The following is a 12017-nucleotide window of genomic DNA, read 5'->3' on the forward strand; positions in this document are numbered from 1 at the left end:
AGGTGGCTAACAATCTAAACGAGTATTTTGCATCTACATTCACGCATGAGGAGTTATTCAGGAAGGAGAATGATGTAGGTAAAGTAAACATTGGCAGTGAGCTGGATGATTTTGTAATAACTGAGAGGAAAGTGGAGGAGAGATTGTTGAGGATAAACATAAAAAAGGCACCTGGGGTGGATGGGATCTATCCAGTTATATTAAAGGAGGCAGCAAAGGAAGTAAGCAAACCCCTAGCTATAATTATGAGAGCTTCTTTGGACTCAGGGGAGGTACCCATAGACAGGAGATGTGCAAATGTAACCCCAATTCACAAAGGAGGATCAAAGGCTGACACAAGTAATTATAGACCTGTTAGTTTAACTTCTGTTCCAGGTGAATTAATGGAGGCACTGGTTAAAGAAGCACTGCAGAATCATCTAGACAAGAATTCAGTTATAGCTCAGACACAGCATGGTTTTGTTAAGGGCAGGTCTTGTCTGACCAATTTGATTGGATACTATGATGCAGTCACAAAAGAACTGGATGCAGGGAATAACTTTGATATTATATATCTGGATCTTAGAAAGGCTTTTGATACTGTTGTACATGGAAGACTGCTGCACAAATTGGAGCAGTGTGGCACTGGAGGCAAATTGCTGCTATCGATAAGGGGATGGTTGAGTGGCAGAAGACAGAGAGTGGTAATCAATGGACACTGCTCAAAGTGGACTAATGTTATTAGTGGAGTTCCTCAGGGTTCAGTGTTGGGTCCGTTGTTGTTTTCGGTGTTTATGAATGATATTGATGATGGGATATCAAGTTTAATGTCCAAGTTTGCAGATGATACAAAGGTTGGCAGGGTTGTTAAGGACACTACTGATGCTATGCTGCTGCAACAGGATCTGGAAAGGTTGAACAGATGGGCTGAGAGGTGGTAAATGAAGTTTAACATTGACAAATGTAAAGTACTACATATGGGAAACAGTAACCCCAGAGCAACGTATCAACTCTGCGGTACTACACTGACAGTGGTGGAGAATGAAAAGGACCTGGGGGTAATTGTGCAGGCAGATATGAAGTTCTCTGAGCAGTGCAGACGAGCTGCAAGAGTAGCTCTTGGTGTCTTGTCAATGATATACAGGAATTTTTCTAGAAGGGATAAGGAGGTGATTAATCCCTTGTATAAGGCAATGGTTAGGCCACATCTTGAGTACTGTATACAGGTCTGGAGGCCTCATTTCAAGAAGGATGTAGAGCTGCTGGAACGGGTACGGAGAAGGGCAACAAGATTAGTGAATGGAACAAAGGGTTGCTCTTACGAAGAAAGGCTTAAGTTTTGCAAATTACAGAGTCTGGAGACTAGGCACCAGCGAGGTGATCTGATAGAGCTGTATAAGGCTTTGAATGGTTTGAGCATGCTCAATGCCAATGGGATTCTTCATCTTGCTCAGAATAATCACCTCAGAGGGCATAAATTCAAATTGACGAAGGACGGATGTCGGATAGATGTGCGGAAATTTGCCTTTGGCCAGCGGGTCGTTGGTTGGTGGAACCGACTTCCATCACTTGTTGTTGAAGTTGATAGCCTAAACAAATTTAAAGCTCAACTGGACAGGTATTTCGAACGAACGGAGGGGTGAAATGGGAGTGGTGTGTGTTTTTTTTTTTTTTTGGCTGATGCTGAATAAGCTTGCTTTCTTGCATCATATGCCTATGCTAATGCTAATACATTCCTACTCTTATTTTTGCTTTTGCATTGCTTATGTCACACCAAACTGACTCAACAGTGCACTGTTCATCTATATCAACTGGATGCACTTGTTTTGATTTTATGGTTTTCTTAATTAACAGCATAACACCTCCTCCCTTCCTATCCCATCTATCCTTTCTGTACACATTGTACTCCCCAAATTCCAGTTCTGCATTCTTTATATCTGTGTGACACCACATCTCTGCTATCCCAACAATATCTGCCTTTGATGTCTTGACCAACACTTCAAATTCTTCAAATTAATTTACTATACTTCTAGCATTGGTATATATGCAAGTATACATATACCTATCCTTATTATTAGTTACCCTAACACATCCCATATACCCACCTGTTTCACGATGACTGCCATCAGTCCCTGAAACCCCCTACACCCCTTACTCCACGCCGCTGCTTATTCTAATAGAAGTTGTGCAAGAATCACCGTCACTTCTGCCTGCAGCTACTTTTAACGTTTTAGTCTTCGAATCTCCCCCAAGCTAGCAGTTTTCCGACCCACCTAAACTGCCTCGATAGCATCAGCAAATATTCTTGCACCCTTTCTATTTAAATGTATTCCATCCCTGTAGAAGCACTCTCTCCTGTTAACAAGCACAGACCAGGCTGAAAAAAATTGTACCCCTTGAGCCTTGCACATTTCCTCCAGGGTCGAATTGATTGACAAGGCCCTCATCATGTACTCCCTCCTATCGTGTCTGGGCAGAATTGCAGACACTCAAATTTAACCGTAAATCACGACTTTTTTGCAACATTGACCTGTACTTTTTAAGTAAATCTGCAGATCTACTCTTAATGTCATTAGTGCCAATGTGTACAACAATATCGTCTTTTGTGCTCTTAAAAGATGATATATGCTTTACATCGTCATCAACTTTTGCCCCTGGCAGACATACCCTGGTTCTATTCCATCTATCCTTTTTACACAATATATTCACCATCTCCCTGACAATAGAATCACCGACGAGTTTAGTTTGTGTTTTAGTTTGTTGGTTTTTCGGAGCATTAGCAACTAAGGCCATATTGCTCTGGGAATATGCGGTGGTCATTTCCTGACCTTTCCGTATCCTCCGTATTTGGTGGTGACGGGCTCGAACCCCGGTCTAATCAAGAAGCGTGTGCTACGCACTGCTGCTCCTTTCCACCTGGCTACGGAGGCGCCCTCCCCGACGATAACTAACTCCTGTGGGACCAGTGCAGTCTGCCTTGGAGGTTGCTGCTGTGTTGCCTGATGCCCAGGAGTGAGCTCTGGCATTGAGTTGGGCAACTGAGAGCTTGATGGGCCCCTCATATTAATTTCTTCAAGGGCATCTACCCTACACCTCAAGCTCTCATAGATGACCATGAGAATGCTGAGCTGATGCCTGATTTCTAGACACTCTCTGCACCTGACACACACACACAGACATCCTCCTTGATAAATATATGGCTAGATCATGTTCCGTTCCAGAGAGTTTGGCAAACATTTCACAAGTTGCACATTTTTTAAGGCTGCAGTGTGTTGGAGAATTGCCTCTCCCCCCTCAGTTTTCTCCCGAGTCACAGCACTCCTGCCACTTTGTGCCCGTTGCTTTTCTGCTCTAGTCTGGGGCATGATATTTACTAAATAACAACAATAACTCTCTCTCTCTCTCTCTCTCTCAGGGTAACTCTGGAATTTTTTGGCTGGTGCAGCATAAGCCTTGGGCTTCCTTGCACCGTGTGGCTAATAATAATAATTCCGCCGACCGGGCTAGCCGAGTGGGTAAAGTACCTTCCCGGCAACCCAAAGGTCGCAGGTTCGATTCCCGCCTCGGGCTTGGATCAAAGTACTGCAAAAACCTTGGGAGGTGCAATATGGCCACAGAAGCCGATGCGCCAACAACTACCAAATCAAAAAAAAAAATAATAATTCCAGCAGACCTATAGCCTTCCTAAAATGAAACTTTGATTATGAGCATTTTCACACAATATTTTGGTAGTGTCATTGATGCTCATATTACATTTGTTTGTTATTAGTGAGTTTTGCATTGGTAATTTTCAAAATTTAGATAACATTAAAATTTTAGATTATCTTTTTGAACTTCGAATTGACGAAATTTGCTTAATTCAATTTTTTATTATTGGTCAAATTTTGAATTAATGCCGTGGAATATAAATATATGTGGAAGAGTAATATCTGTATGATAAATAAGGGAATGAATAGGTGAAATGGGAGGTGTGTGGTTTTTTTTTTTTTTTGGCTGATGCTTGCTTTCTTGCAACATTTGCTGCTGCTAATGCTGAAGTTTAGATAGGTATGTTTGAAAGAAATATGAAATATGCTGAAATTCTCTGCCAAAAACTATGGAGTATGCAGATTTCATTTGAGGATTTCAACATAATTTATATATTTTTCAAATATATCAGTCTAAATTCCTTCACATTTATACATATTACAGTAATTATGATTAGTATTGAGTTCCATTTGCAGTGACCATATGTCATATATTCATGTTTTTATACTCATGTCATACTTCAGTATATATATACAGAGTGATTCATAAGTAAGGAAAATATTTTGAATAACTGCTGATGTAAAAATGTATATGTTGTTTGAAAAATAGTGTATAATTTTGTTTTTGTCATTTCAGAATAATTTGAACATAGGAGTACAATGAGCCTTATGATGAATGATTGGATTGAAATTGTAAAGTGGCATGCAATGTATGAAAATGCCTGCAGATGTTGCACACTAGTTTTAAAAGCTTTTTTGGATATAAAATACCCACAATAAAGACCATAAAGCAAATTGTGAAGAAGTTTGATGTGGGAACAGTGCACAGTATACCAAAACCTGATAGACCTTGTATCTCAAAGACATAAGGAGGTGATTATCTCCTTTATAATGCAATGGTCAGGCCACACCTTTAGTACTGTGTACAGGTCTGGAAGCCTCATTTTAGGAAGGTTGTAGAGTTGCTAGAATGAGTACAAAAAAAAAAAGGTAACAAGACTAGTGAGGGGAACAAAGGGGGTGCTCTTACAAAGAAAGGCTTAAGTTTTGCAAATTGCAGCATCTGGAGACTAGGCACCTGCAAGGTGATCTGATTGAGGTGTATAAGGCCTTGAATGGATTGAGCAGGCTCAATGCTGATGGGATTCTTCCGCTTGCTCAGATTACAAACCTGAGGGGCCATAAACTGAAATTGAGGAAAGACAGTTGTCGAATATATGTGCAGAAATTTTCCTTTAGCCAGCAGGTAGTTGATTGCTGGAACAAACTTCCATCTGTTGTGGAAGTTGATAGCTTAAATAAATTCAAGGAAGAAGTGGATAAACTTGAAATGAATGGATGGGTGAAGCGGGAAGGTTTTTTTTTTTTTTTGGCTGATGCTGTATAATCTTGCTTGCTTGCTTGCATCATATACCTATACTAATGCTAATCATTTACTACTTTGGAACCTGTGCTACGTTTAAGAGAGGATATTGAAAGAATTATAAAAAAATCCTCAAAGAAAGTAAAGTTTTAAACTTAAAATACCTAAAATAAGATTAAATAGAATCATAAAGGAACTTAAATACAAAATTTATCATCCTATGTTGCTAAAAGTTTTGATTGAGGACAACCCAGACAAAACCTGGAATTTACCAAATGGATTTTGACCATTTTGACAATATCTGGTTCTTATAAACCAGATATTGTTGATGAGGTTTTTTGGACTGATGAAGTCACATTTAAACCAAAGGGGAATGTTAATCACCATATCTGTGTAAAATTACTCTCTTAATAAGCCCATTTATTTTTTAACAAGGATTTAAATTCTCCTTGCTTGACAGTCTGATCTGAAATTTGGACAGATGTTCTCAGACATTTTTTGTCTTTGAGGGAACCATAACAGGAGAAAGCTAACTGCCAAAAGACAATTTTAGGAAGGTTGTAGAGTTGCTAGAAATCCATTAATGCATTTCAAAATGAATTTTCAGCATCTTTTTTTTATGCAGCAGCATCTAATCCACTGACATGCTAGAAAAAGTTCCTAGCATGTCAGTGGATTAGACAGTGGGGTTCCATTGAATGGCCACTGCTCTTCCCAGATTTAACACTGTGATTATTTTTTGTGGGGATGCTTAAACAGTAAAATATTTAGTGATATGCATTGGATTGTACTGACACTTCAGCAGTCAATAATTAGAGAATTTCTGAGGAATTATGCCTTGTTATGTGTTTTGAAAAAAAAAAAAAATTTTTTTTTTTCATTTTTTCACAAGAGCTGCAGATGTAAAATATCATATTTGATTTTTGTTATCTGCAGACTTTCCAGTTTTCCCTGCAAAACCTAAAAGATAACAAGACTTTTTTAGAAAGTTGTGTCCCATCTCCTCAAGCTACAACCATTGTATTATTATTTTATTTATTTGGATAAAATCAGTTTATGTTAATCTCAGAAGTACAGTCCATTCCGGTTATTTGGGACACATTGGGACTAGTGCATTTTGGCCCGATTATGCGGCTGCCCCAATTATCCGAAATTTCACGTAAATAGTTAAAAATACAATGTACCCCCCCATCCTTTTTTTTTTACTATTAGTTCACTGTATAATCAAATTCAGTTATTACTATTTTTTTTTTTATTATTTTTTTTTTTTTATCTTTTTATTTTATTTTATTTATTTTTTTTATTATTTATTTATTTTTTTTTTTTTTTTTTAGGCCCTTGCCACTGAAATCTTAGGAAATTATGTGGCAGGGCCTGCCAGAGTACTTACTTCTAATGTGATCCCTCTATGCCTGACCTGCCCCTCGGGGCTAAGTGTGGGCAACGGGGGTCTCACTAGGGGCCCAACGGCTAAAAGGTCAGAGGAACAACACAACATGACACTACACAACATAAACATGTACCGTACACTTTTTAAAATCTCTGGCCTTCACAGTGTTCTGTGTTTCACAAACAGAGTACACAACACGGAGATGGGGGAAACCGCTGGGGCCGTTAGACAATGAACACTTTACACTTTATACAATCAAATCACGTTATGACAAACTCAACATAATAAAGTACCGTTCACTATACGATGTACAGTAAGCGCCGGTCATTGTGATCACGTTTGTGAATTGAATTTTAATTCTATTAAACAGCGATTCTAATTAGCGAAAATAGGAGGAATATTATCCACAGGCTATAAAAGCAAAGATATATTAAGCACAAATTTACCCTTTATTACCTTACCAATTAAAAAATTAAATGATACGTGAATATTGGAAGAATATATGTGATAATCGGAATAATTAATACATACTGTAATAAGTACATACGAACTAGTTGACATTCCTGTTCACTGACATTTGTGGGTAGGGGTTAAAATTTAAAACAGTAAAAAGATAAGCAATCAATAACAAAGAACACGGCACACACAAATTGCAAGTAACACGATACGCGCAAGTGAGAACCGAGTAACGAGTTACAAAGCTTTAAAAATATGAATGAAGAGATCTGAAAATTTATTTTTTTATATGATTGAAGATTCCATAGAAGTGTAAACACATTTTACCATAATAACCCACAGAATTCCAGCTGTAGGTATTATCGCAAATTCAATAAGATCGAGTTTACTATTCGTTTATGATAGATTTCACTAACAGAAAAGCCCAATAAACAGATGACTGCTAATTGTTTTTATTGTTTTATGGTTGTGACCTCCAGAATTTCCACCGAACCACGTGGTACCGTCGGAGACAATCGTGGGGTAATCTCCAGTGCTGCAGTCTTCTGCCCCGATTAAATGGCATGCTGTCCCAATTAAGCGAAGTAAACCCTGGCTATTTTCTTGATTGGTTTCTGTTTTTTTAAGATTTGCCCCAAATAAATGGCTGCCCCGATTAACCGGTGGCCCAAATAACCGGAATCCACTGTATATTGATGATATTTTTACTCTGAACTAAGGACAGGGAACAGCTTTTACAGTCAGAAAAAAAGTGAGTTGGTTAGGTGAAGTATAAATTTAGAAATCACAGAATGTAAACACTTAGTCCAATTTTAAAATTAAATGTAGCACTTAGGCCAATTTTAACACTAAATTCAAAAATTTCAGCCTAAATAAGACAGAAGTCCAGACAACAAATAGCCTAAACCTTAGTGAGAGAGGAGAGAGGCAGAGGCAGGCTTCTCCCAATGACTTTTAACAGAAACTGTGTGTGCGTGTGTGTGCGTGCGTGCGTGCGTGTGTGCGCGCGTGCGTGCGTGTGCGTGTGTGCGCATTTATTTATTTATTTATTATTTTTTTTCTGTTTAGCCATTGAGCTGAGTGATATTAATCGGTTAGCATCTGAATGCATGAAAGATCAACCCAGTGATGATGATGATGGTGATGACGTTAATTTATCTGATGATGAAGAGCTTGTGGTAATTAGTAAAATATTTGTCTCTAATATCAGTTTAGTTTGTATTTCTTGAGAATATTTCTTGTGCTACATTTTTTTGTAACATGAAGCTTAAAAATTGTGAAAAATAACTTTCATAACACAATTTAGAATGTATCATGTGTGACAGTTTTTCATTATTTTCCCTAATCTAGGGAAGTGATAATATATTCAGTCAGAACCTCCCAAATCTCCAAATACAGCAACCCTACTTAGTACCAGCAGGAACTATTGGAGGGCTATCATCAGCAACTCACCTGGCCCCCTGAATTCTATGATTGGCTTTTTTATTCAAAAAAAAAAAAAAAAAAAAGTAATCATATTACATATCACAGTAATTTTAAAAAAAAATTTATAACCTATGTAGTTTTGTGGGACAATTTTTGACTCTGGACTTTATAAGCTTATATAATGGCTATAAATGGAGGGTTTTTGGTGAAAAAAAATTTTTTTTTCATTTTTTCAAAAGAACTGCAGATGTAAAATATCATATTTGATATATCTGCAGACTTTCCAGTTTTCACTGCAAAACCATAAAAGATACAAGATTTTTAGAAATCTTGTATCTTTTATGGTTTTACAGTAAACCTAGTTTTCTTAAAAATTTTTGTGAATTTTTTTAATTATTGAATTATTGAATTGAAATAATGTCCTGTAGATTGCAGTTTAGGCTTAGTACCACAATTAATTTAGACAAAGGACAGTTACATCTGAGCCCCATTCAGTTTTGTTTAAAATTTTCTTACAAATATAGGTTACCTGTTGAAGTATGTTGTATGTACAGTCAGTCCTCGTATAGCACGATAGTTGTGTTCCTAGAAACCCTCGTGCAATGCAAAATCATGCAATATAAACAACAGGCCCTATGGGAAAAATAGGATTAGGTGCCAACCACCCAAGATTGAACACACATTTGTAACCAAATCATTACCAAACACAATAAATAATGGTAATCAAATACTTGCGTATTTTATTACGACTATTACGTAATAAAATATTGCTAATGTTTTTGCTTCTATCGTAAGCAAACTTGTTTTTTGTTTGATTTTCTATCCAAACAGATGACAGCCGTTCCATCTCTTCCAATTCTTTGTGTCTTAATCTAATGGATTTTAATTACACTTTGAGTTGTACCTGCTATGAAAGTTGTTTTTATTTTCTCTGCATTCTTTGTAATTCTCGGAGTTGCCTCATTTAGGTCTGTAGCACGTGCAATATCACATGGTCTTTCACTTCGCTCAAAGCATTTCACAATTTCATATTTTTTCTCTATCGATAGAGGCGAATTGGCCATAAGCCTTACCGGGGAAACCCCGGTGGGCCAGAGGCTGGTGTGATTTTGGCCATAAACCATAGTATGAGGCCACTACAAATTTTCCCGGGTAAGAATTTTTGATCCAGTCCACCTCTGTTTATCGATATTGCTTTTCTTTTTTTCTCTGAATCTGCAGTGTCTTCACCAGGATGCTTCCTTTTCACACCTTTTAAGTATTTTACTCATTTTTAAGGAATAAAGCACAATTAAAAAACGAGGAGGCACGCTTGTTACACATAAACAAAGCTGCGTGCATGTAGCAACTGAATAAACAACACCGTAAAGGCAGAGATACACTATTAACACCTCACATTTCTAGGGGTTACTACCATAAAACAATAAAAACAATTTCCAGTTGCATTTCTGCTAGTGGAATCTGTTATAAACTGGTAGTAAACTCTATCTAATTGCATTTGCTATTATACCGATAGCTGGAATTGTGTTGTTTTTACGTTATTATGATGAAATGTGTTTCCCCTTCACTGATATAAAAAACATAAATACATTTTCAGAATCTTCTCTTCATTCCTATCGTGTTGCCTTCGGTTGGGGTGATTTCGCGTTCGACTGCCATTTCTTGTAAGCACAAAGGCGAATCGTGCATAAGCGAATTCGGTTTGTGTTATATAAGATATCAGTCCCCTATATATAAATCGTGTATGATCGAATTCGTGTAGTGTAAACACGTGTTATACGAGGACTGACTATATTCAGTATGTGGACTATACTAGTTAAGGAAAACATTAGGGTAGTGCAGCAGTTCCCAAACTGTGCTCTGTGGCACCCCAGGGCGCTGCTGCGAACTCGTAGGGGTGCCGCAAGATATTTAGAATTTTCGAGGGAAAATGTCGGACACCAAACGAACTACTAACACGAGGTAGTTCATAGTTTCAACATTACTTAAGTTGTTTGGACCTAACTACTTAATAAACGGAACTGTTAGGTATTTATTTTGGCCTAGGGGCACTGTGAAAAAATTACTGAGACACTAAGGGTGCCGTGAACCGAGAAAGTTTGGGAACCCCTGGGGTAGTGTATGGGTTTTAGAGGTAATAATATGAAAAATTACCAAAACAACTAAGAGAAATACAAAAAGACATTATCATAACCTACATTTCAAATGCTATGAACAGTTATAGCTTTATTTGTAAAAAATTTCATCAGGAAAAACTAAACACATTATCAGAGCCAATAAAAATATAATTTTCAAGCAGTTACTTGGCCTCTGTTAAAAATTAAATTTTAAAAACAATAATACTAAATTTACTTCCCTACTTAAATTTCTTATATCTCCATTAAGATTTAGGTTTATTACTTTTAGAAATGGTAGATATACAAAGACACTCAGTAAATTGCTAGAAAAATCAGTCAGTATAATTATCAGTAATATTGATAATGCAAGATTTATTAACAGTTATTCCAGGAGTTATTCAATCTTTTAGTAATGTATTGATAAAGGTATATTAATGATATTGATGAAGGTATATCAGGCTTAATGTCTAAGTTTGCAGATGATACAAAGGTTGACAGGGTGGTTAATGATGATGGTATGCTATTCAAAAAATCTAGAAAAATTAGCCAAGTAGGCTGAGAAATGGCAATTGAGGTTTAATATTGACAAATGCAAAGTACTGCAGATGAACAGCAGTAATCCCAGATTAATATACCGACTGTGTGGTACTACATTCTTAGTGAAAAATGAAACAAGATCTGGAGATAATTGTGGTCAGATATGAAGTTCTCTGAGCAGTGCAGACAGGCTGCCAGGACAGCACATGGAGTTTTGTCAATGGTATGCAGGGATTTTGCTAGCAGGGATAAGGTGATTATTCTATTGTATAAGGCAATGATGATGTCACATTATTATTATTATTATTATTATTAGCCATATGGTGCAAGGAAGCCTGAGGCTTATGCTGCACCAGGCAAAAAAAAAAAAATTCTGAATTACCCAAAGAGAGAGAGAGAGAGAGAGAAAGAGAGGTAGAAGGGAATCACCAAGAAAGAGAAGAATGATGATATCCAGCTCGGGACCCTGGGTGTGCCAAGCCCATACTCACCAGATGTGAGCCCCCTCTGGAGACTATACACCTGCTAAAGTGATCTCATTGAGGCGTTTAAGACTTTGAATGGATTAAAAAAGCTCAGTGCTGATGGCATTCTTCCTCTTGCTCAGACTGCACATGAGGGGTCATAAATTCAAGTCAAGCAAGGATAATTGCAGACTAGATGTTCAGAAGTTTGGATTTAGTCAACAGGTGGTTGATTACTGGAACAAACTTCCATCTGATATTGTGGAAGTGGATAGCTTTAATAAATGTAAGGAAGAACTAGACAAACTGTTGGAGGAATGGGTATGTGAAGTGGGAACATTTTTTTTATTTTTGGCTGATACTGTACAAGCTTGCTTTCTTGCATAATTTGCCACTACTAATATTAATATTTATGCTAATGTTATTTTTCATATTGGCACATATGACTTCAGTAATCTGTTTACTAGTATTTCACATTATAATTTAAACTTGCATCATTTATACACAGCCAATTATAGATTAGCAAATTTGCAATAGCGG

General features: G+C 37.1%; 1 protein-coding gene across 2 annotated transcripts in view; it reads left to right on the forward strand.

Annotated features, from left to right (window-relative positions):
• Positions 1 to 12017, forward strand: part of l(2)gd1 (lethal (2) giant discs 1) — a 518195-nt gene that overhangs the window by 34907 nt on the left and 471271 nt on the right. For both annotated transcript variants that reach the window (XM_090373359.1, XM_090373358.1), the window contains exon 3: positions 8003 to 8112. In XM_090373359.1, coding sequence (XP_090229485.1) covers positions 8003 to 8112 — 110 coding nt within the window. The remainder of the gene's footprint in view (positions 1 to 8002; positions 8113 to 12017) is intronic.

Source organism: Mastigoproctus giganteus, chromosome 5, assembly GCF_048544385.1.
Source record: "Mastigoproctus giganteus isolate SK-2022 chromosome 5, ASM4854438v1, whole genome shotgun sequence".
NCBI lineage: Eukaryota > Metazoa > Arthropoda > Arachnida > Uropygi > Thelyphonidae > Mastigoproctus > Mastigoproctus giganteus.